At 37.0% G+C, this 26689-nt stretch overlaps 1 protein-coding gene across 1 annotated transcript in view; it reads right to left on the minus strand.

Annotated features, from left to right (window-relative positions):
- ADAMTSL1 (ADAMTS like 1) overlaps positions 1-26689 on the minus strand; it is a 178290-nt gene that overhangs the window by 139237 nt on the left and 12364 nt on the right. Inside the window, exons 2-4 of the mRNA XM_059874000.1 lie at positions 24040-24167; positions 12266-12311; positions 1806-2042 (exon numbers count right to left, since the gene is read on the minus strand). Of these exons, the coding sequence (XP_059729983.1) occupies positions 1806-2042; positions 12266-12311; positions 24040-24167 (411 nt within the window). The remainder of the gene's footprint in view (positions 1-1805; positions 2043-12265; positions 12312-24039; positions 24168-26689) is intronic.

Consider the following 26689-nt stretch of genomic DNA (forward strand, 5'->3'; position numbering starts at 1 on the left):
TAATGTAGTACCTCTACTGTCACAAAGATATGACAGGCAAACAGGGATACACTGAGACAATAATATTTTGAGTTGCTTTAAATTTAACACACCCATTTTTCCATGTGAGGAATACAGCATGAGCTGTATTCCTCACAGGAATTATTTATAGCTTAATTTTTTTTTTTTTTTTTTGGTCATCCTCAAAAACACAGTAATTGTAAATATATGGCAAATTTGTTGAAGAAATGGAATGCTGAAGAATATGGGAACTATAAGGTCATTTATGCATTAAAAATTATTCTACCATTTTAGGGCATATAAGAAAAGAGTTAGTTTAACTAAATTTACTCAGGGACACTAGTGTTAGTATATTATATCTATTCTCAAGCTACAGAGAAATCACATCAGTGTTTATAGTTTTAGCAGTGCAGCTACCTTTAGAATTTCAAGTAAGAATGTCATGAGAATGCAAATGAGTTTGTTTTAGATGCTCAGGAGCTCTGTTTCTAAGGGAAAGTTTTCTTGAGAAAAAGTTTGCTTCATATTTGGACTAAGCCAGAAATCAGCCTGCTCGTAAATCCTCGGTCACTATATGCAAAAAACTTTGAATCTTTTTTCCATCCAGATTTTTGTGCTTCCAGTCGAGTTTTTAAAAGATTTGAAAACAGAAAACAAGACTAAAATAGTCTGTCTCATTAGGCAATCTAGAATTTTGAGATGCATGCCCTTGGTTTAGGTCAAGAGGTCTAGATGATTGCCTTCTTCAGATCACAAATGAGGTTAACCCAGAAACTATCTACTCTATTTCATTTACTTCAGGATTGCTTCAGGCTCAGAATGGAAAATCAAAGAGAAAAGAAATAGGGAGGAAAGCTTCCCCGCCAAAAAAGCAGTTGAAAATACGCTAGAAAGCCAACAACACATCAAGTTTACATAGATTTTAAGGTCACTGTGCAATGAAACATGAATCTATACTCAACTGTTTTTGAAACTTAGGTGTGCTTATAACCTAACAGAATGGTGAAAAAGTCCTCCCCTTCATCAACCAGGAGCCTACATGTAGTTTAGAAGAATAAAGTCTGATGTAGATAGAGTAAGTCATTTAACAGAAACAACGATAGAGCACCAATGTATAAATAAAAACAGAAAGCTAATAAAAAACCAAATAAGGATGCAAATAAATTGGTTGAATGACCAAGAGATCTTCACACACTGTGAAGTGAAGGGTCAAAAAGTCCCCATTTCTCATTGATAACAAATAAGGAATACTAAGGTCCAAGGAGATGTAGCAGCTTGCTTAGTCCTACAGAAAAAATGGCAGTATTTTTCACTTTAGTGCCTCATCTACTGCCATGCAGGTTTCTGATTTACAGGGAGCAATAATCCTCAAAGATAATGTAATTTGACCGATAGACCTTGAGAACTTTGATGTATCTAAATTAAAAGCTACAACATTACTTTATACTTGCTGTTTCAAATCAGATATGCTACTGCAGATAACTATAGAGAACAGTTCAAAAACATACAATAAAATCCTTCAAAAGAACCCAAGGGAACAGCATAAAGCGAGAAAATAATATTTGAGATCATACACATCTCCCCGTTCAACCCCCATTCCTCCTCAAAAAAAAAAAAAAAAACCAAAACCAAAAAAACCCCAAAACAACAGTAAAATAAGTTAATTTAAGTAAATGAAAACAGATTATTAAAATAAAGACCCTAAAATTACACAAGTATGGAAGAGGAGAGGGAATGAGCATGTGAGAGAGATCTGAGGAGGGGAGTCATGAGGAGAGGGGCTGAGGCAGGGCTTCTTTCCTTACTTGGCACAAGCCACTGATGCACATGTCCAGGGATTCAGTGTAGCACCGTGTCCCATCCAGAACTTTTGGAGCCAGCTCCACAACCAGAGCCGTTCCTCTGGCTTGGCATTTAAGTGAGCATGGGTTGTCAGGGTCATTAGAGACGGGAAGCCACTCATACAACTGCCCCTGGTACTTGACATCGTTGTGAGCAGAGCACTGCTGGGCACGAAAATCACCTGCTTCTGGTGGGCAGTCCTGCAGAAAAGAAGGAGGAGAAGATCAGCAGGCCTAGTCAGGACAGCCAGTTGCAGTATCATGCAGCTGGCAGTGTTCCATAGCTGCCAGATGGAGACAGTTTCTGCTTAGACAAAAAAGACACATAATTCAACAGATGATTATACCTTTCTTTCTTTCTTCTTTCCATGAAGTTATTGAAAGAACACCAAGACCATATGTAAATGGGAAATAAGAAATGCACTGTACATGTCTTAACCACAGCCTTGTGGTTAAGCAAAAGAGGGTCACCATCCTCTTACTGGATCTCATTCTACTTGTGCACATATGTGCAGAAACGTATGTGCACAGCCACTCTGCTGCAGACAGGTTTTACCCTTTGTTTGAGGAGAGAGAAAAAAGAACTATGTGATTTGTTTCTTTATTTAAGCTCTTTCCACCAGCTTTTTTTCTTTCTGCCTCAGTGACATAAATCAGTTGCTGTGGCAAAATGAATCAGAAGCATTTGATATATATTTGCATTTCTTAAAGCTAAGATTTCACTGCTCACATAATTAGGGACTTCCAACTGAGAAGCCCTTAAAAAAAAACCCTTTTTTTTAATTCTTCAGGAGATTTGTGAGACATATAAATCTAGCTCTGAACTCTACTGATATAAAAACCAAAGACCACTCCTACTGCATAAAGTACATTGTTGACAAGAATTTTAGGCTTTTCTTACCCACATACACTTTTTTGCTGCCACTTAGCACTGAAGAACATTAGACAGATTCCCAAGAGAGCAAGAAGAGCTTTAAAATCAGGAGTCTTCAGGCAAAATAAGCATTAGTTCTTTTTATTTCCTTTCCAGTATTTGATCCTTGAAGAATTATATTTGAAGTCTTCTTTTGCAAGCAACCACAAAGGCTAGGGATTCACTAGAGTTTTCTTAGAAGTAACTTGAATGTCTCGCATAATTACAGGAATATAGGAGCTAAGCTTTACAAAAAAATATTAAACATCACAAGAACTGAGATAAAAAAAAGCAAATGTTGGCAATATGACTGCCTCAGATTATTAAGATTGTGGAGTCCTCCACCTTACTGCTGTAAGGAGATCTGCTCCTGGATGATATCTGGTAAAATACCAGATGAAATGAACAGTTGTTCCCCCTCTGCTTGAGAACTATAACATTTTTTTAATCCTAAATCACAGACAATCCTACATGTTGATGGTAGGCTCGGTAGGAAAAGTTTTTGATGTACACACAATCACATACTAGACAATATACCCATAGGATATTTGTATTCTCTGTTAGCCCTCAAACTACTTCTTCCTATTAGACAATCATTAATGACAAGCTTATTCACAGACTTCTTAGGCTCCCAGTCTTATTGCTGTTGAGGGAATATATCTCTTCTTAGATTTAAATAATCACCTGTGTTTCTCAGATCTATTCTTATCCCTTCATTCACTAACAGTTTTCCACATTTTTTAAAAAGGGCAAACTATTACAGCTTTGGATATGAAAGACATGGAGGCTGCATGTCACTTTGTGACATTAATAAGATAAAATCTGTGTTAAAAACTAAGCTTTCAAATCTCCTCTCAAAGGAACATGGCACAGTCTTGGCTATGAATTTGCCATTTGTAAGCCCTTGGCTTAAACCCAGGTTAGCCCTTCTGGCCTCTCATTCACTGTTGGAATGTGATTATGGCTATTTTATTTGAATGTTGAATAATCTTGGATCACAATATTCCAAACCTTTCTTGTTGTGGACTATACACACATACAAGCTGTGGTCTTAGCTGTAGATTGTCATCTAATTTTTCATTGTACCATGTGAGGAAATTTTCAGTTAATTCACTTTGTGTTTGAGTCTGATGCATCCCAAAAGTAAAGGGTCAAACTCTAGTCAAACCTTCTGTGATCTAAGTAGAAGGCAAAAGTTTTCCTGTTACAAAGGTTCAATGGAGTAAGGCATAAGAGAAAAAATTATGTGGGTTAAATCTAGCTCTAGAAAAATATGCATCAAAGAGTAATAACCCAGAGCTCGTTTTTCCTTTTTGAAAGTGGAGGTTGAAAGTCCAAGCCTGTAACTGGTATTTTACTGCTGGAGAACTCAGTTTTTCTATCAATATAATGCAAAAGATTAAAAAAAAAATGCAAGTATTTCAGTTTGATTTTAAAATATAAAGAAAAACTGAGGGGCAATCAGGCTCTTTTTATGATCTGGGCAAACTTTTGATACAAGACAAAGTTTGAACTCTGAAGCAAGCAGAAAAATATGTGGGGAATTCATTATTTCTCTACAACTCTGTAATTAGAGAAAAAGTGGTCTTTATGTCCTGCTCTTATACAAAGGATGGACAATAAGACAGTTACAGCTTGACCCAAGATCTGCTTTAGCTCTATTTTCGAACAAGAAAAGAAGAACACAGTGGTCTTATTTCCTACCACAAAATCTTCTGGTGCCTACCCTTCTGTGAATTCTTCTGTCTGTAAATGAATACAGTCAGGTCTATTGGCTTGGCAGATACCCAAGCCAAGGCTTGGTTGCAGAAATCCAAGCCAACTCTCTAGTTTGGTTCAAGCTTGGCTCTACCTTCAGAACTTCCTGGCTTGTAACAGCTTTATTTTTACAAAGAGAAAAAGGCCCAATAAAGCACACGACACACAGAATTCAGAATCCTGCTTTGTACAAAACTCAATGCTATGCTTGTTGTGTTGGATTTTACTTCTTAATCAAAGAAATAAAAAACATTCTTCAACATAACAAACCTTCAGGACACGGCAGGTGACCAGGACTGATGTTAAATACTTCCAGTCTTTGGGATTGTGGTCAAAATAAAACAATGGATTTAAATAGCAGAGCTTGTGCTTAAAAAAGTTTTCATGTGAAATTGAAGCAATTGAGAATACATGCAAGCAGTCAGAAACACAGACACACATACTTATCTTGGCACACAGATGTGAAAAAGGGTCACAGCCTGGTACAGAAACTTTTCTCCTGCTGAAATCCTGAATCCTAAATTTACCTGAAGGCATTGGAGATGTCTTTCCCTCAGGAAGGATCTTCTGCTTAAAAAAGCACAAGTACTTGCATGTTCATGTGTAATACCTTCACAATATATATTTCTGTATAATATTTTTTTATTCCAAAATGGATAGTGCTGAGAAAATTTGTGGTCTGAATTCTGAACATTTCTCAATTTTAGAAGCAGGTCACTGAGACTTAAAATATAGGAACTGTACAAAACTTAGCACATCTACTTTTTTGTTTTCAACTTAAATTTACTATATTTCATTTATATTATATGTCAGTGGAGATCAGAGCCTCTTCATGCTGACATTTGTGCAAACATATGATCAAAGCCTGATATATGTTCTCAGCCTATAAATAAATATTCTAGTTGCTGAAACAGAAGGTAAATCCAGTGGGTTTTTTGCGTATATTTTCAAGCAGTAAATTGCTATTTTCTTCTAAACACTTTGCACACCTTTAGATAAGGCCACTTGCTGTTTCGAGGCAGTCTTGCTGTGCCTTATTTCTGCTGGCTCCTGGACAAGAGAAACTATAGACTCTTCTTGAGATACAAAAAGTCTTCTTGAAAAAAAACAACCTGCTTTTGGTACTTGCATGGTTTAGGGGAAGGGGACCCTCTAGGCTACAGGCTAGTGCAGCTCCATTGGCCTGAATGAAGTTACATATTGGTCCAGCTAAGGGTCTGATTCTGGGAGCTGTGTAACAGTATGCAGCTTGTCTACCTGCACAAAGATTGCCAGACACTTTGAGACAGCCAGAAGTCATGGGCCAAGTCAGTGTAGCAGTGAACACGAGGTACTGCATCTCTGCATGGGCTATGTGGTTCTGTGAGGAATTTCGCTGAGCACATCTGCATGGGCTGTGTTTGGCCTGGAGCATAGGGCAGCCCTGGTACCTGGCCATAAAGGTAATTCAGGCAGGGTGATCAACAAAACTACTACAGTCCTGCTTCAGGTTATTCCAATTTTGGTACTATAGCCAAGTCGTACGAGTTTTGTTTTCTTTTGGAAAACATCTATGGGTCTCTGCAGATATGAGGAACTGCTGCCATTGCACTCCTTGAAGAATCAGAAAGAACTAATAAACTTGAAAGTTTAATCTAGGTCCATTTATCTTCAAACTTCCTATTCGTGAAGACCTTGAGGGATGAAAAAATTCCAGTGAATAGTAAACAACTGTTCCTCCTTTAATTCTGCGAGTCCTAGGTGGGTCTTTTATGGCTTTTAGCTCATGGTTCATGAGATATTACTGAAACACTGAGCCTGTGCTGGATACCTATAATCCCTATTCATCCTGTCAGGTCAAGATTTCCTGTACTGCAATGAAAATATATACAATTTTAAAGGTGATCAGAAACCCCTTTGATCTGTGAAACCTGTTTTAAAATATACACAGGAGTTTTATCCTCACTTCTTAGGCATGTAATGTGGTCCATATTATTATGGCTTCATTTTCTTCCTCACATCAATTTTCTTTTTTTTTTTTTTTTTAACTTGACCTCTTGTTTTACCCTATTGTAATTCATAAGGTCCATGGAGTTTTACCATGTTTGAATCCCATTCAAAACTATTTCCATTAATCAACAATCCAGTGGAAAAGATAAGATGAATCCCAGATGTCCCTTGATGGTGATAGGTAGATCAGATTTCATGGGACAAAAGAGGGTCAGCCTTTTTAAAGTTTACTTAGTGGGTGAAATGTAGAAGATCCTATCTAAGCAGTGATAGGTGGAAACAGTTGAGGAACTTTAAAACAGTTTACTATATATGTGCTTGTATATTTGCAGAGGCCAAGAATGATTTACTATACCTGGAGCTCTTCCTCTGCACAAAAAATGACTAACAACTGGAGTACTCTGTGCAGCATCTGACAGAACAGCTTATTGAACCAGTTCCATGAAGTACTCACAGCGCTGCAGCTGCACCAATTTCCCTACTGAGAAAGAAAACCTGAAGTCCTCAAGTAAGGGCTTGTCTAAGACCAAATAAGAACTTTAGATAAAAACACAGAGACTTAGGAGATCTAGGGATTTAACAGAAACTTCACTCAGCCTTGAAGCCTTGTTGATCGCCCTGCTTGAATCACCTTTCTTGCAGCCAGATTTGTCAATAGTCTACTCCCATGAACTCAGAAATAACTTAGGGTCATACTTAGTTGCTTAGATTGAGAGGGGCTCATACTAAAGCTTTCTCTAAGAACCCCAAGACATTGCAATATCTGACAGAGACAAGCTTGAGAAAAATAATAAGAACAAAGAAAATGGGGAAATATCAGCAAATAAACATGGCATGGAGATGAGAGCTAAAATTATCAGTGAACTATAAATGCAAAGTTCCATTAATATTTGTCATTATAAATATTTATAAAATAACTTTTTCAACAAAAAAAAAAGTGGTTTTTTGGACGTATGTTCCCATTTTGGGAAATAGTTCAATATGCAGCCTTCGCTGTAATTTTCTTTTTTTTTGGTCCATCTTTTTTAAATATTAAAACAAGCATTTAAATTAGATACAGTAAGTTTAATTTCAGCATGAAAACTTCCAAGAACTTCAGTCAAAACCTAATATAAATATATAATATTAAAGCATACTTTTCTAAAGGCACTGAGGGCACCATATTATCAAAGAGCTCAAAAATGAGCTGTTCAAATTAAAAAGAAATTATTGTCAGAAACACTGAATTTATAACTCTGATTTACCCAGACTCCTGACAAGTCATGAAATATTACTGTAAGGGAAGCAGTTCAGGTTATTTGGTCAAAAAAATTTCTTTATACACTTACATCAACTGGTCACAATGTGGGGTTTTTTGTTCTATTTTTTAATTGTCGCAGATTCACAGTTCTGCTTGCTAAGAAGATTGCAAATCCAGACGTCCAAACTTCTGTCATTTGCTAGATACTAAAAGCACTTGTTTCCAAGTATGAAGAAATAATTTCTAGATGACACACTGAGGTTTTAAAATGCAGCCAATCAGAAATAAGATGGAAGTTATTAAAATCTGGTAGTTTGAAGAACAGACTCTAGTCACAATAAATTATCTGAGTTTAGAAGACTTTCCACTTAAAAAGTAAATTTACATAAAATAAATTGTGTTAGTAAGGAGATATGTGTAGTGCCTATAATTTGTTTAGCATTTTTTTTTATATTTTACTGCAAAATGTAAATTGGGAGGTTTGATTGCAAAATGGCATTTCAATCACCACTGGGTAGAAAAATTAAACTCTGCTAATCATTCTTGTAGGTCTGATAATATCTACTTGGTGATGATACTTCTCATACACATAAGCCAGTGCTTCTGAGAATTATGTACTTATATGGAAGTTTAGGTTTGACATCTTCCAGGCTGGGGTTTAGAGCATGGAAAGAAGATTGTGTTATTTTGTAGAAAGTAAGATGAACAATACTGGTACTGGTGTATACAAAATGCAGCATGAGCTGATAAGAAACAGGGATGGAAGTAGCTTGTCTGAATGCAAGCCAAGAAATGGGGAATGACATTACAGCTGGTACTTCAGCCAAGTGAGGAAAGTGAGATATATATTAAAACAGTTGCAGGTGGTGTTTACAAGCTTTGGTTGCCTGATTAATGGGATCTACAATCTACAAATTTTATCTTAGGCTTAACAGAAACCTTGTTGAAAGAGCTAGTAATGTTGTGCCGCTTCAGTGTCAGTCTCATCTTTTTTTCTTTTTCTTTCTCTCCTTTTATTTTTTTTGATTCAGAAAGCAATGCAATGAAAGGAAAAATACCAGGGAAAATAAAATGTTTTCAGTCACATGAAGAATTCTGATAATTGAGAAGAAGGGCATAAAGACAGCATATATTCTAACAAACAACCTTCAGAGTGATTTTCATGTAAGTGAAGGGAAGAGAAAGCAGAAGACAGCAAAGTGGCAGAAGGATTAAAAAAGAGAAAGGGCGTATGAAGTGGCATGACAGCTTGGTCCAAAAGTTGGAGAGCACCTGGAAACCAATAAGAAGAAGGAAAAAAAAGTGTGCTAGCTTGGGGAAAAAAAAAAAAGGAAAGAGAATGAATAAAAAATCCTACTCAGAGTTTGGAATTATATTTGTTTATTTTGCATAATGATAAGTATAACAACCCAGATAGTTGCAAAAACATGTTTTCATTGCATTCAGACTGATTTTCTAAAGAAAAACAAATTACTCCCTCTCTCCCTCCCATGATTATATTCTAAAATGGCTGGGAATATGCTTAAGTCCGTGTTAATAAGAAAAAAAGGAGACGCAATTCAACCCTAAATCATCTTCAGATTCTCTCATTCCTTCTTTTACTATTTACACATGTGGCTTCATACCCATAATCTTTCCAGTTTCTGATCATCAACAGGCAATGCAAGTGGCAAACATACTGAACAAGATTTACTCTTTTAAGGACTGTTCAGAAGCTTTATAGACAGCAGTATCAGTCTTTACTATAGTCTTTATTATGCAAAATTATTCGGCATCTCTGGAATAATTAGTATAGGTCAATGGGAAAACAGGCATGCCACTCTTTCCCCTTGCTTCTTTTTTCTTTATCTAATTTTTTTCCCCTTCTGTAATTTAATTTCGGGATGAATTAAAACCAGCTGTAACAAAATCTTGCAAATGATAGTGCCTATAAAATGTATTCATTGCCAGACTCCAAAACTATTCTTCCAATTCTCCAATTTCACATTTCAAATAATTTGCTTTTTAGTATATATGACTACCAGTCCTTTCCTGCAAGAGGAGAGTCATTAAAAAAACACAAGTTCACAGAAAGGCAGCTTGCAAAAACCAAAAATACTAGTTATTTTATGAAATAAAATACTGGTTATCTTATCATTCCTCAAGCTATGCACAAGATAATGGTAATGAAAGCTTGGAATGGGGGGATTCGATCTCTTTTGCCTTCAAAGACTGTCACATAACAGATGAAAACAGAGGTCTCATGAGCCTGGAATTTCCACTCTAAATTTTCAGTGTCTTTTTGGATGAAATCTTGAAAGGCAAAATCTGAGTTAACAAAAATACACACAATATTGTGGACCTTTTCTAGTGCAGAATTTCACAACAAGCTATGAGCTTAATGAACAGTTTTCAAGATCTAATTTTTGTGTATGAAGACAAAATTTGTGTATGCAGATCCAATTTGTGTGTGTCTGGAGACAAAAAAGTAGACTTCATTGATGACAAAGTACATGATTTAATTTTTTGTTTTACTATTCTGAAAGAGACAAAGCATATTTCTGTGTTACAGCTGCAAAATTCAGTAACAGAATGGATTTTAGAGATGCAAGTCTGGGGTTCCTAAATAGCTTTAGATTTACACTGCAAAAGCCATTCTTTATGGTCCCCCCAAAAATGGTTTGAAATCATAAAAACAGTCCTGGGTCTTCATATTTCAGAGGAAAAACTGCCACTGAATTCAGCATAGTAAAGCTGAAAGCTTGAAGGCTTCATTTTGGATTATTTGGTATGAAATAATAGAGTGAGTTCTGCAGCTGTATGCCTCCCTTCTACAGTCAGTATTGCCAAGTAAAAGATACATAAAGGAATTGCCTGACAAAACTATGCAAAGTTTTATTTTGAAGGAAAACTCTTCAGGTGCACATTTGCAAAGCAGAATCTAAGCTAAAAATAACATCTAAAGAAATATTCCTTATCCTGGAAACTCAGTGATTCCAAAATAAGGGTTGCAACCCAGCTAAAGCCCCAGCCTTTCATCAGAGTGATCCAGGAACATAATGGCAGGAGAGCAGGATGTACTCTGTCTCACTGCTCTTAACATAAACAAGGCCAGATCAGACACAGAAAGACCCAATGTGCATGCAATACTTAACCAAAACAAAATTAATGGGTTTAATTGTCATCCAATTATTCTTTTAATTAGTCTTTAACAGCATCTCTTGGTTTTGTCCTTCTTTTTTTCTTTTTTTTCCTTTTTTTTCTTTTTCTTTTTTTTTTTTTTTTTTTATGTCATAGAGAAGAGCTGTGGCCTGCAACTTGACTAGCAAAAATCAAACTTCCCATTCCTTACACAGATGCAGTGTAGCCTAAGTTCCTCAGAGGAAAATTGGACTGCTAATCTACCAGCAAATCTATTTATTAACTACACCAGTCGCTGTCAGCCAGGGAAGGTGAAGGCTAGACTCATGAGACATTTCAGGAACTCAAATGATACAATCAGAAAAAAATCAGAGAAATCACAGAATTACAGAATATTCTGAATTGGAAGGGGCTCACAGGGATTATCAAAGCCCAGCTCCTAAAGAACTGAGAGAACTCTTACTGCATAGGAGACTACAACTTAGATAGAAGCAGTTTCATTATGAACTGTGGTCTATTGAAGAAAAGATAAGCTAAATATGAACAAATATATTCCCTCTTTTTTAAGTTAAACTTTTAAACTTTTTAAACAAAGCATGTATTCAAAGGCTTCTGAATATGTCCCTATCAGGCATGAGAAAGCTTGGCCCGGTGTACATTTGATTTCATTTTCCATCTTTACTGGTAAAACTGACATTTCTCCATGTAACTTGAGAGCCTTTACTATTCTTGGCACCCAATAAAACTTTCCATATGAAAGCCTCTATTTCAATTTTCAACAGTGAAAACACACTTTCACTTTGTTGAGACAGAAGTTGAAGTTTCTTACTTATTGTATTGAAAACTATATTTGCCACATATTAAAAGAAACAGCAAGAGCCTTTGGAAATGCCAAAACACTAATACAGGCTATGTAAAACTGCTTTTCTAAGATACACAACAGAATTAAAATGCTGGGAGGGCACAGGTGAACAGAAATATATAGAACCATAGAATAATGTATATCTTCTACTAACTTGTCTTCAATTCTTAACTTTGTAATCCTCCAGCCTGACAGACTACCCAATGTGAACCAGCTGGTTATCAAAGCCCTACTGGGAACACAAGATGTCTTGATTCTGCAAGAGAGGTTGTAAAGAGCAACCTTGAAGTTTCACTGACTCTCTACTTATGGTGGCCGTGAATGCAATCCCTTCCAGACAGTTTTAGCATCAGGCTATGCCATAATCTCTCCACATTTCAAGAAACTGACAAAGGTTTGCCTATGCTTCTGGGTTCTGTGGTATGAAAATAGTTTAGGTAGCTACAAGAGTTTCACTATCACTTCACCAAATTATCCTCAGTAATATGGACGTGATTATCATAAGTGATGACTGTATCACATCAAAGCTGTACTTCACTTACCACATTGCTGCATGTCCTGTACCGGATGTTTCGCCCTTCACAGGTCCTGTGTCCAAAAATTAAAAACAAACCCAAAACCATTAATAGCTGAATATAAAAAGCCAACACATAATGTTTACTGTGTCATTATCTTTCCCATATGTATTTTTTATCACCTTCTCCCCTACCAGCCTTCTTCCCCAAAGTAAAATGTTATCTGTCCCTATTGAGGTATGAAATATACAGCTCCTTAGTTTTCCACCTCTGCTTTAAAAATTACTCTCTAGAAGGTAGTATCAGCTTGTAAGTGAGATTAGAAGTGAGAATACAGACTTTAGCTGAAAAACATCTGAATGACATGAATAATGTCTTGCGTCTCCATGCAATTCCTAATGATTTCACAAGGACATAGCTCTGTGTCTACCTGGGCACACACTCTAGCACTGGTACAGTCTGACCCGGCAGCTTTGTCTTCTGGGGAACAACTGGGCACTGGGATGAAGGAACTACGCCTGCAGCAGCATGAACTTAGAGTATAGTTTGGGTTCGAAGGGGCCATCTCCTTCCAATCCCACTGCCATTGACAGGGACACCTTTCACTAGACCAGATTGCTCAGAGCCCCATTCAACCTGGCCTTGAACACTTTCAGGGATGGGACACCCAAAGCTTCTCCTGACAACTTGTTTCAGTGCCTGACCACTCTCACATAAAAAAAACCCCAAGAACCCACTACTCAAAATATTTAACTTAAACCTACTCTCATTCAGTTTAGATTTCACCTCTTTCAGGCTAGCGTGACATAGCTTTTCCCCACTTCGATATGAGGAAAGGAGAGCATAAAGCTTCCCCTCAATTCACTGGTGCAGAACAACATTCAAAGAGCAAGGAGAGCACATAGCCTGATGTGTGCTCTCCGTGGTTCTCCTCCTTTTGTCCCACAGCACACCCATACCAGCCCTGATGCTGGCAGGGCTCCTAAAAGAAAGGTCAACAGCCAGATACCTTTTTAGCACTCAGCAGCATGTACTCTGAGCATTTGACCTTAGGTGAAGTTTCACATATTTTATGAGTTCAGACAGTATACTCTGCCGTGGCCTTCACGCAAATCAGAATGCAGAGTTTGGCTTTTAAAACGTATCCTTCAAAAGAATAGAATTCCTAACATTTTTAATTTCTTAATTTCACAACTTTCCCTCTCCCCCCTTCTTTTTTTTGGCCATGACTTAACAAGCACACATTCCTTCAGGAATAAATGCCTGCCAAGCCTGATTTTTAAAATTCAAACTATTTTGAACTATCCAAGGGAAACGACAGCAGCATCTGCACTGATTTTTCTTCACTTTAAAAAAATATATATTTTTAAAACAGAGAAACTTTTCCCATATTGAGTTAACTCTAAAACTAATTGAACAAGTTTTCTTTAAGTTATTGAAGTCATCCTCTCTGTCTTCATTATCCACAAGACTTAATTATAAAATTCATCCAGTAGTCATTTACATACCACAGTTGTCTAAGTGATCATAAGAGGAGACAAACAAGTAAATAAACTTCATCATATTTTCAGAATAAACCTAAGTGGAAAGATAACACTTTTTGTTGTGTAGCATTTGGCATATAAAAATTATATTAAAAGTATAACAGAAATATCATTAATCACTATCACTAATTCAGTGATTTTGTAGCATTGCATATTTAACTTCAATGAATTCTGATCTCAACCATACACAGAAGTGAAAAATGTGCACAGTAGAAAAAAATTGGTTTGGGCACTACAATAACAAAAATTATATTCATAATAGACTATGAAATAAAAAACCCAACTAAAAGACCCGATAACAACAACAAAACACCCAAGCAACACACACACACACACTCCCACACACACTATTCCAGTAATTACTAAGCTATATAGGCAAGCTTGGAAAAATACTGTGGAAAACATGTTTATATTGCATTCAATAAAGGTACTTCGCTAATGATAGATAGTAAATAAAGTAAATTATGCAGAATGCAGGCAGCCCTAGCACAGGCCTCATTTACCACTCTGAATAGCTTGTTCATCAGGCTTGATACCTGCCCCATGTGTCTCTCAGAAATGCCACACAAACCATCAAACATCACTTTGCTTCACACAGACTTCCTATTAGCACAATTTCAATTACTGTAACTGATTATTCTTAGAACCACTGAACTTCCAGGAAAACTTTAGCCTTCTTTCTATCATTTGCCTCTCAGTTTTTTCTCCTTTTCATGGTTTCTTCATACTATCTGTTTTGAAATAAAAAAACCCAAACCTACTTACTTTTCACTTATTCTCTGCATTAGGGAAAATAGTAGGTTCTTTCATTAGATATATGAAAAAAACAACTATGCCATTATTTTCTTCCATTTTTCTCTTCTGGCTAATGGCCAGTGATGTTAAGATAAAATAAGCAATTCTGGATGCAGCTAATGCTCTTATGATTCATGAAGATGAGGAAACACACTTGGAAAATTCTCCTTGTTTCCTCAGCAAAAACATACTTTGGAGTTTGGTTGTTTAAACTCATTAGTTTCCCAGTTATCACCCATCAGCCAAAAGCAAGTAACAGCTTTCAGCCTTACATCATATATTTCACAATAGATTTGCATAGTAGTTTGTGTTTCAGATCTACCCTACCTCAGGACAGTATTTCAGATTCTCTCAAGCACAAGCAACTATTTTGGAATTCAAACTCATGGGATTTGCACGCATATATCAGCATGGACACTGCGCAGAACTCCAAGCACTGAGCCTTTAGCATGCAAGGAAGGATCACGGCAGACTACTGAGCCCATCTTGTGAGATACAGGCATCATTTATCCTCTGATCTCTTCAGGATATAAATGGCAACTCCTATCAACAAGGAGTACATACAGCCAGCAGGAAAACTCTGAAGTCAAACAACATGGCAAGTTCATCTTGAAGGGCACAGAAAGAGTGGGAGAACTAAGCGGTACTTCAGCTGTCTCTGTTATCTACACTGCAGGGGATTTTTCAGTGGAAAAAGGTAGCTGAGGGTTTGGCTTGACAGGGAATTATTATCATGTGAATATGAAAGAAAAGCAAGCTGTTGGGAATCATGTTTCATTCCTTAAACTTAGTCACTTGTTTCCAGTAAAGTTTCTGAAAGAGGTTAACAACTTTTAATATATTAAAATATTCTCTTCTCTTAATGTAAACAACCCAAACCCCTGGTATTTATTTCTCCAGGCTCCAGTTTGTAGACAGACTTAGTTCAAGTCCCCCCTCAAAGGCCTCAATAGATGTGTATTTGTGCTCAGCTAGAGTTAGAAGCCTTGCAAAAATCCATGCCAGAATGAACAGCAACCCCCTGCCAATGTTTCCTTTATCAGTAATTACCGAAGATCATGAAGAGATTTTCAGAGGACCTCATCAACTCCTGCCACTCTCAGCAGTCATCAGAGTTTGAACTGCTTTACTTAAGAAACAAGTCTGCACATAAACAAGCAACTATAAGCCATGGGTGGGTTATTTTTGTGCATAAGAATTTTGATGCAGCTGTTCACTACAGGGTTTGGAAGTTGATGCGATGTTGAATAATCGCCACTACTTTATTTTCACACCCCTTGACAGACACTTTTCTGGGACAGATTCTGGTTTCTGCATTGTACTTGTGAGATAAATATGCTGTGGGTCTGACATTTCCCATGAGATCTTAGTCTGGCTGTGGCATGAAGCCAGGCTACACACATGGGGGTAACACCATCTTGCATTTCCCTTTCTTCACACTGTTGCTCTCAGCTCTTTCCCAAATCTGGCACAGTGTTATGACCCCCTGTCATCCTCAACACAATTTTTGTGCTTCTCTGAGGAGTAGTCAGTCTCTTTTACTCTCCCAGAAGGCCCCTTTTCCTGTAAAGTAATTGCGAAGGAGGGCCCTGAACACCAAATTGTTTTGAGCAAGAATGATGCACCAGGACTGCATTGACTTTAAGGAGTTTACTTTTTTAAACTATGGGTCTGCTAGACTCATGTCTAAATCACTCAATTGACAATAATTTGCAAAGAATTTAAAAGATTTTTCCATATCCTTCTGTTCACATGATGCCTTAAGTTTTAGCTTTCATATTTTTCAGATTCTATACTGCATTAGTGTTTAACTCTGAACTTCATATAAAGTGTTAGCAAGTTCTCCTCACAGTTTAGTCAGACAAAACAATCCTTTTCCAGCCCAAGAACCAAGGACACTGTTGCAGCCTCAGGCCCAAAAAGTGTCAACAACAGCAAATTGAGGAGAGCAGTCAGGGAGAACGGGACTTCATAACCTGAAGCTGTAATTGGACAATTCATCCTAATATTTAAATGGACCAAAACTTATAAAAGTGTGAAAACTCATGACCAGTTGTCCATCTTGGGTGTAGCCGTGGCTGGGTTCCTGTATGGCCCAAGGTGTATTCTTTGGAGGCCTTTTTAATAAATACCTACTTTATTCTTTTAAGACTGTCTAGCCTCTGTTCTAGGTAGCCTCTAAAGGCATCACACAAGCACTTTCCTGCCACCATGGGTTGTTGAGATGCGCTGGTATGTTTTGCCATGCATCTGTAGAAATCTTTCATTCTCTGTGTTTAGAAAACTGTCTCCTACAAGTTCCTGCATGTTGAAATGTGAAATATCAGAAGAGTTACATAAATAGTTAACTTTGAGACAAGAAAAGTGGGCATGGATGAACAAGCCAAATTTCCCTGGCAGGTTTAGTTACAGATCATATAAATATTCTTACTCCTGCAATCAAAAAGATAAACAATGAGGAAAATATCAACTTCAGTCACTACATGTAGAGAACCAGCCAGGCATATAAAAATGTTTAGTGATCTGGGGCCATGAAAGACCCATTTTTTTTATAAATAAGGTTTTCCACAACCTTGGTATTAGGCAATCAATAATTCTGATGTAACTGCTGCTATTATACTTAGCATCAGTGGCCCCATGTGCAACTCATGATGCTCAACAAGGCCAAGCACAAGATCCTGCATGGCAGCAATCTCCACTATGAGTACAGACTGAGTGATTAACTGGCCAAGTGCAGAGAAGGGCTTGGGAATACTGGTGGATGAAAAACTAAAAATCAGCTGACAACGTGCACTTGCAGTCCAGAAAGCCTACGTTATGCTGGGCTGCATAGAGGGAAGTGCGGCCACCAGGTCAAGGGAGATGATTCTCTCCCTCCACTATGCTCTCATGAGACCCCATCTGGAGTGTTGTGTTCGGGTCTGTGTCCCCAGAAACAGTCAGAACCTGAGCTGTATGAGCATATCCAGGTCACAAAAATAATTAATGGGGTGAAACACCTCTTCTGTGAAGAAAGACTGGGAATGTGAATGTTACACATTCACATTCCCAATGTGAATGTGATGGGACCACAAGAGGAAAGTTTGGTTTAACTAAATTTCCTTATGTAACAAGGCCAGCCATCTCATTGAGTAGTAGATGTATTTTTATTAGAATTTAGCAAATCTTTTGATACAGCTTGTATGGTATCCTTCCAGTAAACTTTTATTTTTAAGTTTTTCTTTGTCTTATTCCAAGTCACTGATTGTTGTTTTCTAAGTAACAGCTGGCATGAAATAACATGCCCTAAACACACAAAAATATGACTGGCTAGTCCACTTAAAATAACAAAGATCAAATTTAAGAAAAAAATGGAAAATACAAAATAACCCCCAGGGTCAGAGTGCTTTCAGGATACTGTTTATTTTCAGCAGTTAGTCTCACATATGTTTTCATCACCACAATATTTTTTATTTTCTTTATAATATTTTAAGAAGTGTCTTTAGATTTGTACATATAACATGTATTACAGATATATAGAAAGCAATTACAGTTGTGAATGTTTTTTACTAAAAGAAAGGCAGAAAAGCAAAAATTTTTAAAAAAAGCACCTTTCAGCAAAACAAGGATGATAAGTCTCTTCACAACCAAAGTGGAAAGAACTACAATATAAAATCTCACCTGTTGTGCTATATCATAAATATACCATATAGAACATAATGCAGGCCCAAAAGTACTAACATCCCAAATCTGAACATTCTACAAATTGGAGCAGGATCCAGGTTTTGCAGGTTTTGGTCTTTATGAAGCAAATGTGCTGAACAGGATTGCAAGCTCTCCACTCTCTGAGGAGGTTTGCACCAACATCTAAATCATGTGTGTTAGCCCACTTCCACTGAAATTTCTTATGTACAGTCTAGTGCTTCAGTCTTTAGAGAATCATATCTTAAGTTTCTTACAGGAATTAAGGCTTACAAAAACTCTACATCATGCAAAGGTCTGACTGATTTAATTCTTTTTGATTTAAGTTCAGGAACAGATTTATTGAAAGACTTATGAATAGCCAAGATCTCTTTCAGTGAACCTGAGTGAGAGCTTCACAGACATTTTTGTTTTACAGGCCACTTCTCAACAGGGAGATGCATTTATGGAGCCCATATCCATCACTCACCTGTAACTACAATGCTGAGTACTGTTCGTTCCACTACACACTAGTTTTTCACCCAGAACACCAATACGTAACATCTCCGTGTCAAGTCTAGCAAGGGATACCATAGGAAAACTACACTAGGAAAGCATTTTCAACAATTTTAGAACTTAAGTGAGGCACTGAAGCCAGAAATTAGGACAGGCAGCACAGTGTGTCTAAGCGGTTTTCTAAAGACCATCAGCAGTCACTCCACAGATTACAATGCTGATTTACATTGTGTGAAATTTGAAGCTTCTTATACTGCTGACATGTTGACTCAGATGGATTACTTGCTGCTTCTGCCATTAGACAGAGTTAGAGCTGTAATCTTTTTCAAAAAATTTGAATTAATTTCTTCATCAAATGAAACCAGAAAATGGTTTCAAAATTCTCATAATTACAGATTTCACTGATCGCAGAGTATATAGAATAATAAATTCCTTTTAAAATGCTGCTAGGGGGCACAGACTTAACTAGAAGCACTTACAAACTAAAGAAACTAAAAATTTCTTCCAGCTTTTTGGAATCATACAATATATCACGGAGGATATCCTTTACAGAGTAAACTATCTAGAGGTATCAACTGAAGCAGAAAAAAAACCAGCAATTCAGGTATCCTGAGAGTCTTTGAAGGAAGCAATATACTACACTAGTATACAGATACAGTTTTATACAAAATTAATAAGAAACATCCTCCTAAATAATTCCATAGTGCAGGTCACCTAAGAATTTTATGACATTGACTGTTCTCTTCATGAGTAGTGTGGTATGCTTCAACAGATTGACATTTATTTTTGGGGATGTATTTTAAAACTTTGATAGCATTTGTGCACAAATCTTTTGCTCTTTACTCCACAGACCTTAAACTAGAAAAGTGCTTATTCTCAAGTATTTAAACTGATAATTTTGACCAATATAGGAACATTTAATAAATTTTTAAAAGCCTAATCTGGCTTATTTAGTAGCGCCAAGATAGAGCAGGCTGCATTTATATCTTTACACAACAATTACAGTAATATATGTTAGCTTCTATCTGTTAAAGCAGCAACCCCCAACCTACATAACTGCACCATTGTAATTTTCACTCAGAAAGTTTAAAGGACCCTTTATCAGTGTTAGATGTGAAAAACTTCAGAATCCCTGGGAATCAAAGCCCATGAGACAGATGGCTCTGTCAATGCAGCCTGAAAATTAGGGTCACAGCCACTTGCTGGGACTACATTCTAAATTCAGGTGTAAAGCAGCATCAGTAGCCAATATTTTGGCAACAAAGTTGTATACAGATGAAACTTAAACCAGTATCTTTTCAAATGTGCAGTTTTTGATGTTTCCTGTTTTCAATGCCAGTCAGAAATGTTATTACCGGTTTCTTATTCTCTTATTTAACTTTGAACTAACATGAATAACATGCATTTATTCCATCACTGTCAGACAAACAGGAACCATTTGATGTTGGATTTGTAAATCAACAATACATGTGATCAAAATTAGAAAATATTACTCCCTAATTTAAAAAATCTAATTTACTTTAGGCCCTTTCTGTCTTATGAGAAATCCACACATCATAAAATTGACCTAATGTTAGCTAATAAGCTAGTTTACTAAACCTGACCTTCAAAAGTATGTCTACTATAAGCAAAACCAGTTTGCAAATCTCTAGGACACACTTATCTTTTGCTACATGCAGCCTAACTTTAAAAAAAGTGATGGTGAATTAGGAAGATGATGGGAAAAAGAATCACAATTATCTTCTTGCCAAGCCTAGACAGAGCAAAATGGTATCGCTGTTACTGTAGCACTCATCAATATGTAAACTACAATTCCAGAAAACACACAATATTTTTAGATCAGGATGGGTGAACAAATGAATAAGAGAATTTATAATTTCTTTTACAATTTGAAAATGTATCCCAGTACAGGAAATAAATACACATGAATTTCAGATATCTAATTCAGATATTTATTATTACTGTGTTTGAGTTTACTCGAATCAATATGGACAAATATTAAAACTTGGATGGAAGGTATTTGAGTTATTATCAATCTCTTTACTAGATGACAAATACCAGCAGTGCTGTGCAATCAACTCTTATTTGCTGCAACAGATGCCCTCTAAGGAAGAGGGCAAAGCCCGTAATGAAGTGCCTCTCTACCTGTATTTCCATAATCTCTGCATCCAAAGCAGCCAATAGCTAATAAAACTTGGTTCCCTGTAGAAGTTCAAGTGCTGGTAGTTTGGCCCTCAAGAAAAACAGGAGTGGTCTATGGTTCTCCTCTGAACAGGTTTTCATGAGTAGTACTGTGTGGCAGGTCAGCAAAAAAAAAAAAAAAAAAAAAAAGAAAAAAAAAAAGAAAAAAAAAAGGGAAATAGAAGGACAAAACATTCTAAAATGATAAAAATCCACCTAGTATATAAATAGCCCAGAGGGTTCGCCCTCAAGTGAGTTGAGGCAAAACTCAGTAACATTTGAAGAGGGTCTGTTCTTTTGTGTAAATAACAAAAGTATCAGAAGTTATAAAGAGTTAATGGGAATAAAGAATGTGAAAAGTGTAATACTTTGAGTTTTGGTAGTCTAATTAATAAAATTTTCTTTTCCTGGGGTTCATTCTGCTCTTGGTGCCCAATGCTTGCTGTCAGCATGAGGACATAAAATTGACTTGGGCTGACAACCCCTGTCTGCTTGTGTGACTGGCATGTGTATTTATATCACTAGCATAATGTCATTAGCATAATCAGAACCAGTTGTTCTAATGAAATGTACTGCTAAACAGCCAGTATCCTGAAATTTTTGCTATTTAAAACACAAGAATACAGAATTTTTCACTAACACTTTCCATTCTTTCATCACAGCTGTGAAGGACTAACACAAAACATGTTTCCAAAACAAACAACACAAGCACGAACATAACTTTGGCAAATAAAAGCTGGAAAGAAAGCTGGTTTCCTTTATTTAGCTATATATATTAATGGTGTTTAGGAATGGGCAATTAGTCTTTGCATTTTTTCAAAGCAGATGCACTAGGCTCTCTCTATTCATATGATGCTCTGAAAGTCATCTCATACAGAGCTAAAACATAAAAGGCATTATAAGCATTCCTCCCAGGATGAGAAATATTTAGGATTAATTTGTTCCAATTTGTTCTAAATGTGTTGCCAGTTTTCATTTGCAGAAGAATCTACTATATTCTTTCAAGATGCAGTGAAATTACACACAACAAATAAATGAGATAAACTGTACTGACCAAGAAATTGTCTCTCAGAGATGGACATTTTGGTCAAGCCTTGTCAGCTTTGAAGTACTCATGTGAACAAGCTTATTTGGAAACCTTCGATGAGTTTCTTTACCTTGCTCCCTCTCTGACTTAGTGGCTTAAAATGCTTGCTTAGCAGAAAAATTAATCATCTAAACCCTTTACTTAATTAAGAATAGCACATAGACTAGGAAAAAATGAAAAACTATTGCACATTTGATAAAGCGCTAATTCCAAGACAAATGTTACGATTTATGATTTATTGCTACTGGCTACCAAAATCACACACCTAATTAACCCCCTGCTTCCTATCCCAAAAATTGGAGGTTTCCATGTCTGAATGGGTCATAATTTGTGGTTGGTTTCTTATGGCAGAAAGCATTGCTTGCGTCCTGAAGGGACAGTAGTAAGGTAGTGTAGTATGAAACCTAATTTAGAGTGATTTATGAGGTCATTGCCTGTTCCACTTGTTTAGCTTCCAGGTCATCCTGAGCAGCACAAGAGTCAAACGGAGTCCAGAAGAAATGGTTTATACTCACGTTGTCACATGCCATGACAACTGCTACTACCATTTGGAACTCCAAGATTTGGCCTCTGGAACCTACAGAGACAGTTCTCATGCGGGAGGAAAGAAAGCACCTATTGCTCAGATTCCCCAGATCTCCTGGTACCTCTAGGTTCAAGTTTACATTAAAATAACATATTTACGGTCTTTTTTTTTTTTTAAGTATGGGAAATGATATGCTATGATTAAAATTAAGTTTCTGTCTCTGAAATTTCATATTTTGAGATGAATTCAGAATCACAACAATTACAATCCGGTCCCACAATTAAAATAATTTTTTTTTTTTTTAATCCATGGGAATGCAATTGCAAAGTACTGGTTTTCCACTTATTTCAACAGATGCCTGTGCCCATCTTTTCTTCCAGCAGATTTTTGTACACAGTCAACTCAATAAATGGGGCTACTAAGAGACTGTTCACAGATAAAGCTAAAATACACAATATCCTATTCTGGTGTTACATTCAATGCCTTATGCTGCTTCCTGTCTTCACTAAACAACATCACATATCAAAGCGTCAGACAGAGGAAATTATTTGGACTGTATGGCTGCTGTTTGTTATATCAACATCAGTTTTACAAGCACGTGAATAAAAATATGAAAGAAAGTATGCAGGATGGAAAATTGAATTAGATTTTTTTATCCTACATTATATAAGGTTGAAACCTTATGATTAAGTGGCAATAAGCCATAAAGGTCGGATCTGGAAGTTTCCCTTCATATTCTTTATCAGAAATCTGTTAATATTTATCATATATACCATGTTTACTGCAGTTAAATTTTTTCCTAAAGTAGATAGAAATAATATTTCCTAGAAATATTTTGCAGGTAAAACTTTACATAGAGTACAGAGTGGAAAACATGTCAAATGAGTGATTCTTTTTCCGTTGCAAGCTAGTAACTGGGTAGGAATACAATCTCAGATGCCTTACTGAGTACCCAGAATTCACCCTTGTACTAGACCATTTTATCTCTGTTAAGAGGGGCCGTACTGGTATTGAATACTTCCTATTTGACATTTAATTTGCAAGATATCCTTTGTAGCATTGTTACTCTTTCTTATATAGCTCAGGATGACTCATTTGATTAATGTGTTGCTTTTATAGTCAGGGTGGCTGAGACTCTGGGGTACTAAATGCAGTGAATTATCTGTATTCTGGTACAAGTGCATGACAGCTCTTACTGCTTAAATGGTGAAAGTGGAGGGAAGTTCAGGAGCTGGCAGCCTTTTAAGGTGTCCAGACCACTTTTTTATCTCCATAAATTCTTGCTTTATTTTAAAGGGTGTTGCCTTATCAAGCACATTGGCTGTTTGCCCAAATTAAAAAAAAAAAACCCAAAACATTACCATAATTTTTTGACAACAAGGTGGAAATTTCAATGTGGGTCAAGGCTTCTACTGGTTACTTCTTATGGTCTGACACATATAAGTAGGTTGAATTTTTCCCTCAGTAAAGTAAAAAACATTCAGCCACTTACTTGCTGCTCAGGCAGCGTCTTAGTGAATAGGAAGCCCCTCCTCCACAGGTGCGTGAGCATTCGCTCCATGAGCCCCAGGCGTCCCACAGCGAGTCTCGGTCTTCCTCCGAGCGAGCTGTTCTGGAGCTCTGAGCAGAGGGAAAAGGAAAAAAAAAGAAATCAGGAGAAAACATTTCAGCATCAAAACCTCTGTTGCTAGTTTAACATTTCTTTTTAGTGGATATCATCTTGGTTATTAAAAGTACCGAATAAATTGAATAAATCTGTTCCTCTCTGGCATGCCTACTGGTTGACAACAGTTCCTTAGTAGCGAATGGTGTATGAATTCCCTTTCATCTTTTGAATATCCTACTTCATCTCAGTTTGAGGCTAGTGAAGACTAGTCTAAGACAGCTCTTTGAACAACAGTGAGACAAAGGATCTTTTCTGATTAAGAAATGGAGTATTACAGACATCAGACACTGTGCTCTGAAGTTTTGCTGCTGCTGTGTTAGAAGCTATGAAAAGGCATATTGAAAGGAAACTTCCAAAATGCTCCTAAGGAAAAACTGGAACACAACATAGTGAATCAACATGCTAAAAAGGCATTCTATATAATCACTTTCATGCGCTTACTACAAAGAGTTTCAACTATTATTGCTTCTCTGTCTAAAGGTCTATGAAACTTGCTGGACAAAGTTTCCCTACTGTTTGCTAGTTTAAAGAAGAAAATGCACGTTCTCTGAAAAGCAGAAGTTACCAACATCAGAATGTTGATAACCATGCTATTTTTAATGCCAGTGGCTGTGCTCAAACAACTTCATAGAGAAGCAGCACTGAAGGATGCAGAAATGCTCGGCTCTCTGAGGCTTAAGTCATAAACATATAGCAGTACTTGTCTCAAATAAAGCAGTCACACCTATATTCAGCATTTCATTTTCATTCATGCAAATGCACCACAAAAACATAGATTTGTAAGGACACAAATGATTTAACCATATAGATAGATATTGTCCCTAGCAGGCAATGTGGTTTTGCTGGAAAAACTGACTAATCTAGCAAAGTTGCAGCAAAAATGCTTGTGTCTGATGGACATAGGCAGTGTTCTCCTTCAAAACTTTACTTGTGCTGTGGGCCAGCACCTGGTGAATAGCAGTTCTAACTGCACTTGAAATTAATGAAAGAGAAAAACAATTATATGAGTGAGACTTTAAAGGTACACCTTAAACATTGGCGAGCATCACTGCTGGCCCATGTTACAACAATCAGCTTTAGTTTTCACAGCATCATAGAAGATACTGAGTTGGAAAACACCCATCAGAATCATCAAGCCCAACTCCTTGTCCTGCACTGGACAGCCCAAGAGTCACACCATGTGCCTGGGAGCATTGTCCAAACACTTCTTGAACTATGTCAGGCTGGTGCTGTGACCACTTCCCTAGGAAGCCTGTTAGCGTGTTCAAATATCCTCTCAGTGGAAACCTCTTCCTGGTATCCAGCCCAAACCTCCTCCTGATGCATCTTCAGGCCATTCCCTCAGGTGCTGTCACTGGTCATCACCACAGAGATGAGCTCAGTGCCTGCCCTTCCTCTGCCCTTCACGAGTAAGCTGTAACTGCAATGAGGTCTGTCCCCTGTTCTCCAGTCTGAACAAGGCAAGTGACCTCAACTGCTCCTCACATGGCTTCTCTTCAAGGCCCTTCACCATCTTTGCTGGACTCTTTTGGAACTCTCTAACACTTTAATGTCTTTTTCATATTGTGGCACCCAAAAACTGCCCCCAGCACTCAAGGTGAGAGCACTCCAGCTCAGAGCAGAGCAGGAAAATCCCCTCCCTTGCCCAGCTGGCAATGCTGTGGCATCAACCAGGACCACCTGTTTGTCGGCAACATTAAGGGATTATTTGAGACACAGAGATAACTCAACACTGAAATAATTTCACCTTCAGTGAAGCTGAGTAGTAGTAATGAAATATGGTGAAATATACCAGCCTTGAATAATTTTATTAATGAGTAAAAAAGAAAATTAATTCAGTCTGTGAGAGATAATTTGGGGCCTGTGTAATGAGTGTGTAACAATTATTTGACACACTTATTTTATCTTACCTTTATTAAAATTTAAAAAAATGAAAAAACAAAAAACCCCACAGCAATTGCAAGGGTAAGTGTAAAATTTAAAGTTTCATAAGCAATCAGATTCTGATTATGACTACATGTGACTCAGTCTCCAGATTTACATTGGAAATAGAAGACATAAGAACTTACTGAGGTTATTTCACCCAACTGCTTTTTGAAGAGTAATTTTTATAAAATGAAAATGAGTATTTGCAATTTTATTCTCTTAAAATAAAAATACATGTTTGTGCTTCCAGTTTATAGGAAAACAAATGCCTTCAAACTGCAGATGGGTGCATGACCTGATCATTCACCCACAGCTGAAAGCTCAAAGACATTATTTAAGAGGGTTGCAAGGTAAACTCACGTGAACCGAGCACTCTTACCCCACCACATATGATAGGCATCAGCACAGCTAGACATTCTATGGGTCCAAGTTTTTCTGACATAAATTGTGATCCCACCCAGAGGAGATCTGTGAACCTATTACTTGCATTCCAAAATTTGCTTTAAGGCCTATATATTCCCAGAAAACATGTGATCTCAACCTGGAACAG

Source organism: Haemorhous mexicanus, chromosome Z (assembly GCF_027477595.1).
Source record: "Haemorhous mexicanus isolate bHaeMex1 chromosome Z, bHaeMex1.pri, whole genome shotgun sequence".
Taxonomy (NCBI): Eukaryota; Metazoa; Chordata; class Aves; order Passeriformes; family Fringillidae; genus Haemorhous; species Haemorhous mexicanus.